We start from the raw sequence: 8,607 nt of genomic DNA, 5'->3' as shown, positions 1-8,607 counted from the left end.
GAAATGGGTTTACTATGTCCCGCCTCTGGTGAATTTTCAGTTACCACACTCTTTCAAGTCCTGGCGTTTGGGCGAGTTCTTGAAGAGGGCTGATATCCCCGCAAAACAAGCTGGGGAGAGGGGTCCAAGCCACGAAGCCCATTCTCAGTCCCTGGGACAGGGGGTACGTTTGGGGTCCTCTCGCTGGGACCTGGATCAGGCGCCTCCGACCTGCTTTAAGCCCGGGAAAATGTGTATCCCAAGTTGTCATCCCGGAACGCACACAGGAGTTGTGCCCGGCTGCCGCTGGACTCCGGGAGATGCTCCGCTCAGTAGAGGATTCTGGTACCCGCTGCCCTGGCACCAAACGAATGGGTGGTCCCGGTGACAGGCAACCAAGACGATCTGGGCTCTTATCTCTGGCAGACTAGATGGGGCCAGAGGGAAGCGAAGCGGGATTTGCGCGCCTGCGGTCAGGGACTGGGCTTTGGCGCTGTCCAGCACCCTCGGAACGCGCTGCCTCGCTCGCTCGGTGCCAGGCCCCCCTTCCCCGGGTAGGGCCTGGGGCGGGAGAGTTGGGCTGTGGGTGGTTCCCGCTGCTGACACTCCTGCGGCTGCAGCTCCAGCCCGGTCCCCCCTTTCCCCGCCCCCTACCACTGGGGGGGGGGGGCGGGAAGTGGTGGGTGGGAGTCACCCGAGCGTGATTGCCCAAGGCCCCTCCTGCCGCTGCGAAAGAGCACTATAAAAGCCCTGTTACGACCCACTCTCGACACTGCATCTGCCGGCTCTCATCCTCGGAGTGGCGCGCAGGACAGCAGAGTATTCGACGCCCAGCCACGCCCGCAGGCCAGCCCGCCACCGTGAGTGCCATTTCCCACTCAGCTAGACCCGAGCGAGGGGGGTTTGGCGCCGCCTCACCGTCGGTGGAGCCCCCAGGCGCTCTGGGAGGGAGGGTCGTGCCTGCTCCCCAATCCTCTTGGTTCTCACTCTGCCCCGACGCAGGCGAGACGCTCGCTCTTGGAGACTAAATGCCATCTGCCCCCTCTGGTCCCCTCTGATTATGCACCCGCCCTTCTCCGGATACCGTGCCGTGCAGGCTGGGGGGTCCGCTGGGTTATCTTCTGGAGCCAATGGAGGGAGAACCCCCAACCCAGGACGCCTGGCAGACTGCTCAGAGGTGTCCGCAGCAGGGAGGCTTCTCAGGCAGCGCCGCTGAATGAGGAACCCAGGAGCTTGGGTGCCCTGCGTCCTGCCACCTCTCAGGATCCTTGGCTCGGACCTGAGACTGACTGGCCTGGGGGCAGTTCTCTCCTCGCTCCCCCAAATTGCCACTCCGAAGTAATCTCAGCCGTGGCCGTCGAGCTCCTGTAGCCGGGCAGACCAAAAGTATCCGGAAGAAACTTTTCTCCTGTCACAGGGATTTGAGGAAGAGGGTGGGAAAGTGGTCATTTCCCAACCCAGCGGGAGGAACTTCTAATTCTGTTTGTAAAGTATCTAAACTGGCGCAGGGTGCCCCTACTCTGTGCCTCTCGCGGCGTGACTCTTCGGCCCTGCGACTTGGCCCGAAGTTGCGCGCAGTTTTCCGTGGCGCTAAGGGGCCGGGCCAGCGCAGGTGGTGCCCTAAGTCGGCGGGGTGGTGCTCGCTCGCCACGCTGCGCTTCCCTCCGCAGCCCTGGGGCGAGGGGGGGATTCGGTTTGTGGGTGGTCGCAGGGGGATGGGCGCAGGAGGCAAAGGAGGGAGGTGCGGAGCGTGTGTCCTCTGAACCCCGAACCCCTTTCGCTGTGCCTTCGGTGCCCGCAGATGCTGGGGAGCAAGCGACTGGGGCTCTCTGGACTGACCCTTGCTCTGTCCCTGCTCGTGTGCCTGGGCGCGCTGTCCGAGGCGTACCCCTCCAAGCCGGACAATCCTGGAGAGGACGCCCCTGCGGAGGACATGGCCAGATACTACTCGGCGCTGCGACACTACATCAACCTCATCACCAGGCAGAGGTGGGTGGGCTCCGCGGAACCCACTCTGGGACCGCCCTGCCTGCACACCCTGAGGGCCTAGGGAATCTTAGAAAGGGCAGGGACCATTTCTTTTTCTTCCTTATATCCCAGGGCAGGACAGTACCAGGCACTTACTCAACTCTCAGTCACTATTTGTTCAGGGCACTGAGTCCTTTCCCTCTTCAACTTCAGTCACAAAATCCTGATCCCCAGATTTAGGTTCCTTAGGCTGGCCATCTCCTCCCACGCATCCCTGTGTCTTTTTTGTTCCTAGAGCAGCTGGGGAACAGTTTGCGGACCTGGATGGGAAAGTACCCTGCGGAAGGGGTCGCGTGTGCGCCAGGGAGGTGATGTAGGGTTAAGGGAGAGCAGGGTGTGCAAGAAAAACGTCAGAAACCAAGGAGGAGACATAGACGTTGCCAGACTTCCCACGCGTCCAGAGCCAATAGAATAGCAGCATTTGGGAAAAGACGGATAGAACTATTTTCTTCCCCCACCACCCAAAAGTGGTTTGTTGTTGTTCTTTTCAGTCTCAGACCCTACGTGAAAATTCTGGTCCAAATAAATAGAAATTTAGCAGAAAACACTAAAATGCAGAGACTTTTCTTATTTTGCAGCAGGTGAGTCTGAAAAGACTGCCTGCTTGGTGCTTTATTAAATTGAAATTTACATTGGTCTAGTCACTCTAGGATGAATCCAGGGATGACATGGAATGGAAGAAATTCTAAACCCCTGGAAGCTAAAATGAAAGGCCACATTTTTTACTCTCAACATCAAATATTAAGAAAAAAATAAAATCCAAACAATTTAACAATATAGGATTTTAAGTTCGTTTCCAAATTGTAAATCATTCAATTTTATTTTAACTCCTGAGATCAAAGGACCTTAATAAGCTAAATACGATGAGCCCCTTAAAAGTATGTTATTTAACATGTTTAAACTATATTTGGTAAAGTGTTATTTTTGTCATATTTTCACTTTTGCAAGTCAGGGAATAGTTGGAAAGGATCCAAAGTGGAGAGAATTTCTATTTCTTAAATAAAGTTTCCTTTTTTTTCTTTTTCATCAAAAAGATGTTTCATGCTGAAAAGTTTTCTTTTAAGTCCCAATTTACATAGAATCAGAAATACTTGAAAGTGCCTGAATTAAATAGTATTGGTTTATGATCCCTGACGCCTGATAATTTTAATTAGTGAAAAGCAGCAATGTTTTCTATCCTAATAGATTTCTCAGAAAGTTAACTGCTTCAGATTCTTGCTTATGCTATCATACAGACCAAAGAACTTGTGCAAGTAAAAAAGATATTGTTATCTTTTCTGTGAAAACCTTTGTGAATTATTTAGTTTGTCAGCTATCACATGCAGTAGAACTTATTTTTGTAAAGATGATTGCTCTGAGGTTTTACCCGTGTGCGGTATAAAGCTACAGCATTTCAAAATGTTTTTTTTTCTAGGCATGATTTTGTTCAGTCTTTCCCTCAAAGCTTCGAAGTGAGGATAACAATCTCCATTTTATAGACCATGGAACTAAGAACATTTCATGGAACTTTTTTAGGGGTGATGTAATTGGAGCCTCCTACTAATTTTCCTTGGATGTTGTCACCACCTTCAGCCAGTGTGGTCTCCGACATCTCTGATGAGGAAAAAATAAGGGAAAGGGACTTGAGCTTCATGGGAAAAGATTCAGGTTCAGTGAGAATGAGTTGGTTTGGAAGCAGAGTTTTCTGTCTCATCTTCATACAGATTCCTCCTTAGAAACCATCCGAGGTTTGTAATCTGCACCAGTCCTTTCCATTATGGATGGCATTACCTGCCTACCCCACACACCCACTCATATGTGCATGTTGGTCATTTTGAAAATTACAGTGTCCTCTGTGAATATATGTTATCATTTGGCATAAATACTCTCTTTTCTCACTTTTGCTCAGTCCCTGTTTTTAAGCGGTGTACCTGCTTCACTCCTTCTGAAAGCAGCACCATTTCTTCTAGAACATGCATCTACCTGCCACATGTTGCTTATACAACCCCCTACATCTCAACTGGGGCTGACCTTTTGCTTCCTAGGACGTGTGGCAAGGTCTGGAAACCTTTTTGGTTGTCACAACAGGGGTGGGTGCCACTGGCATCTAGAGGGAAGAGACCAGGGAAGCCACTAAACATCCTACTATGCCGGGCACAGCCCCCTACAACAAAGAATTATCCAGCCCAAATGTTCATAGTGCTAAGGTTGAGAAACCCAGCCCAAGATGAGTGTTTCTCCATCCTGGTCACACATTGGAATCACCTGGGGAATTTTAAAAATGTAGTGATGCTGGTGTGCATCCCTGACCAGGTAAATCAGAATCTGGGGTGGGGGTGGGGCTTGGACCTCAAAGCTCTCGGTGATCCTAACGTGCAGCCAGATTGGGGAATCTTATCCCGAGAGACTCCATCTTTGACAGTTAAAGCATTGTAGAGAAAAAGGCTAAGTCAGGATTAATTAGAGAAGGAAGAACAGGGAAGAGCGCTGTCCTGGGTGCTGCTTTACGATCATGCACATCTTATTATAGACTTAGGTCCTTTACTGGTAAGTTGGAGAAAATACTGGCCAGGTCTTTCATTCGCTGGAGCATGATGAACGTAAATGAGGTAACATGGCCCAAGAGTTTTAAGACGAATAAAACCAACTGATGGACAGAATAAATAACTCCGCTATCACAACTCCAAGAAAATCTTTGAGGAAACCTTATGAAGGATGGGAGTAGGGAAGTTTGCTTTGCTTTTGTTTCCCCTGAGTCCCAGTAAAGGAGCAATAATAGGAAATCTTTCCAAAAAGCTTAGATTTAATTGTTCTTGATAGGCTGTTGGAGTATACGCTCAGACAGGTTTTTTTCCTCTGTTTACCAATTAGCTAGTCCATGCTAGGTTAAGTTTTCGTCTGTGAACAAATTGGTGGCCAGTGTCCAATGCCTTTTATGAGAAAGGGGGAAATGGCCTCTTCAAAAATTATAACTTGGTACTATATATAGGCTTGTTAGGCTCTTTAACTGCGAGAGAGCAAGAAGGAGAGGGAGGGAGGAATTCGTGTACTTACTTGCCTGGAGCAAGTAACATATGCCATCCTGGCAGGAAAGTATGCATTGTCCTATTCATATCCTGCCACGGGAGAAAAAAGACCAAGAACATTTCTATGGATCAGTAGGATTCCTTTATATTTACAGGGCACATTAAAATCACAGCATGAGAGAAGGCTTTTAGCTTGTGGTGCCCCAAATAAATATGGAAAATATAGGACCCAGGTTCTGCTCCTCTCTGTAAGAATGGGTGGATTTCAACAGCAATAACTTACATTTGTGTATCACTTTGTCACTTGCAAAGCTTTGTGACTTATATTGGATTTTCACAAAGACTCCGATTTAAGCATGAGTTACGACTTTCTTTTTACACATGAGAAAACTGAGACTGGAAGACACAGGTGGGTCTAGAACTCATAGCCAATTAACTAATTACGGAAACATTTAAAATCATACTTTAATGTATTTTTATTTCCTGTCACCTTGTTATATAGTATACCTACATATGTATTGTTTGTGGTATAAAAAGGTAAGAATTAAGGATTTTGGTTGAGTTTAATCTGCTAAGTCATATAAGTATTTTAAACAATATTATAGATATGTAATTTGAGATCATATTTATGATGTTTCTGATAATGTATGCTTTGTACATTACTTGTTAGCAGATGACCAACTGAAAATAACTTTTAGATTTAATGGGAGACGTCTTTCTTTCAAAAGGTGTTAATGAATATTCCAAGTTTGCTTTAAAGGACTTTTCCTTCTTTTTTTTTTCTTTTTAGATATGGAAAACGATCTAGCCCGGAGACGCTGATTTCAGACCTCTTGATGAGAGAAAGCACAGAAAATGTTCCCAGAACTAGGTATGAAAAGGCTTGTGTGGAGACATTGTTGTAGATTTCAAGGTGCCCAGGGAAGGGAAATCAGAGAGGGCTGCCTGGGGAGGAGGCGTTGGAAGAGGGTCATTCAGACCAGGTAGGACCTGAGCAGAAATGAGGATGGGGAACAGGGAAGGGACGACCTTTCTTTTCAGGTACTAATTTGCAAATCTTTAAACTTCTGTGGGGTAGTACTTTCTACCCGAGTTTATTTGGTGCTTCTTTGACAACTTTAAATGTGAGTGACTTACCCCAGAAATTACTCTAGAGAGAATTTCTAACTGGGTTAGAATTGGGGGAACATAGAGTGAGTCCCCATCTCAACATTCACATGACCAACCATGCTTCTTTGGTTGGGGTAATTTTCAGTTTTTATGTACTACATGGGATGTCTAGATACCCTAAGAAATGTGCCTCATGAGTCTTACTCTAATCGTCCTGGTTTTGCATGAAACTGGAGGTAAATCACGGGGTGCTCCTATTTACTTTTTAACATATTTTAGTTCAATTCACATCACATAATAATTTACTGCATTCAGTGAATGAAAGTTGGACAATATACTCTTCTTAGGGGCTTGTCTGTAACCTTGGGGCTTTCTTGGAGTGTGCACTGTCTTGGGAAGAGGTGCCCTCCAATATCTGGGTGTCAAGCATTGGGCTAGAATCCTCCGGCGCCTCCTGGACAAGGAGGGCTGCTGAAAAGAATCCTGGTCCTCCTCTTTTCTCATTACCGGCTCCTGTGTCTGCTGCTTCTAGCCTTTACCCCCAATAAGATCATACGGTTCACCCATTTCTGTGGTTGCTGGTCTGCCTTAAACCCAGAGCTTGACAATGGCAAGAACCAAGTTCCCCAGAAGAGGTCACTAGAACACTTGCTCAGTGAGTGTGACCTGAGTGTCACTCTTCATTGGGGTTCTCCCTAGAGAACAGAGCGGGTGGCCCACTGAGCCACTACCGTCCTTCCCGCCCGCCCTCTGTTCTCTTGTGAAATGGCCAGCCAAGGTAAAGGTGCAATTCCAGAGTTGTCAGGTTTGTTTTGTCTGAGGGAAACACCCATTTGGACTGGAATAAAACTCCCGTGCTCTTGTCCCTGGAGACACCGGCCAGATTTAAGCAGCTGATGCAGGAGAAGCAGATGGAAAATGTGTAAGGGCTCTTTTTATATACTAATCCATAAATACTTTTTCCTGTTTTATGGACATGCTTATGATGTTGCTACAGAAAGTTTAGGATAACCTCTTTTTACTTAGGATAAGAAAAGGAACCACCCAGACCTCCTTCCAGCTGTTCTTTGTTTGGTGGCCTGAAGTTGTGCGGTTAGTGCATGAAATAAAGTTCATTGCACCCTGATGGACAGCCGCAATCCTGTGTAGTTAGAAGGAGACAAAACTGGACAGCCTTGAAGTTGCCTGTGAATGCTATTTTATTAAAAAGGGTTCTTTCTAGTCCAACACATAGCGTCTCACTACATAAAAAGCCTTGCAGGAAAGAAAAAGGAAGCATATTCAGAGTTGAGCAACAGTAACTTTCTTGTTACAGTTTCGTGTGACTCCTGTAGTTTTGATCTTCAGAAATATTGCAGAGTTCTTCGGCTTCTGTGATACATACAGGGCCTTTTAAATAGTCCCTCTGAGATTTGCCCGAGACGCCCATGAAAGCTACTCAGCTGGTGCTTCGCACATGAGGCCCCTGTCCCCTGCTCTGACATTCTGCATGGCCTCCTTTTCAGAATGCCTACAGGAGCCCTTTCAACCATCTCTGATCATCTTTCTGTTTGGAACAGAATGTCTCACTCTTGCAGGCCTCCCAGGAAGCTGGGAGACTTCTTTCACATGCTGTGCTTCTTCTGTTTGACAGGCTGGAAGACCCTTCTATGTGGTGATGAAAAATGAAACTTGCTCTCCGGTCTTTGCCTATTTTTCAGCCCATATTTCCTTCCGTAAAACTAGAGTCTACCTGTCCTCCCAATGCATGCAGCCACTGGGCTCAACCCTGCAGTTTCCCTTTGTCGTCATTGTAAATACGGGCATTTAAATAAAGTATCATGCATTCAAAAGTGTATGCTCCTCAATGGGAAACCGGTTGTTGTGACAGAGAATCCTTTTAAGTTATTCAGCAAATCACTGTCTTTCTCAAGTAGCAGATTCAAGGTTTGTTTCACCAATATTAAAGCAGTGGTTATGGAAGATCTAAAGATATGATTTATGGTGACCAGGACTCAGCCATGTGTGTGTGTGTGTGTGTGTGTGTGTGTGTGTGTGTGTAAAACAACAGAAGTATTTGGAAACATTGAGCAGGGATATGCTAATTTGGAAAAATTTTCTGAACTTTTCCTCCCTTTCACATGACTGCTCATTAACCGTGGCGGCCTATGCAGTCAGCAGAGAGGACTGCTGTTGAATAGAACTTTCTGCAAAATGTCCTATCTCTCCTCTGTCTAATACTGTAGCCACAAGCCACATGTGGCTTTTAGCACTTAAATGGAACTAGCACACATAAGAAGCTGAGTTTTGAATTTTACTGAATTTTAATTTAAATAGCCACATGTTTCTAGCAGCTGTTGTATCCAATAGCTCCAGTATACACATTTTTTTAAATTTATTTTTTAAATTTATTGGGGTGATAATTGTTAGTAAAATTACATAGATTGCAGGTGTACAATTCTGTATTACATCATCTATAAATCCCATTATGTGTTCACCACCCAGA

General features: G+C 46.4%; 1 protein-coding gene across 1 annotated transcript; it reads left to right on the top strand.

The window, feature by feature from the left end:
• Window positions 1-707: 707 nt before the first annotated feature.
• NPY (neuropeptide Y) lies at window positions 708-7,954 on the top strand. The gene is made up of 4 exons (XM_019726229.3): window positions 708-839; window positions 1,781-1,968; window positions 5,803-5,883; window positions 7,756-7,954. The coding sequence occupies exons 2-4, from the start codon at window positions 1,781-1,783 to the stop codon at window positions 7,778-7,780; spliced, it is 294 nt and encodes a 97-aa protein (XP_019581788.1). The 5' UTR covers window positions 708-839; the 3' UTR covers window positions 7,781-7,954.
• Window positions 7,955-8,607: the final 653 nt, after the last annotated feature.

Source organism: Rhinolophus sinicus, chromosome 4 (genome assembly GCF_057876585.1).
Source record: "Rhinolophus sinicus isolate RSI-liver-muscle chromosome 4, RSI-T2T, whole genome shotgun sequence".
NCBI classification, from domain to species: domain Eukaryota; kingdom Metazoa; phylum Chordata; class Mammalia; order Chiroptera; family Rhinolophidae; genus Rhinolophus; species Rhinolophus sinicus.
This window is presented reverse-complemented; position numbering and strand designations above follow the sequence as displayed.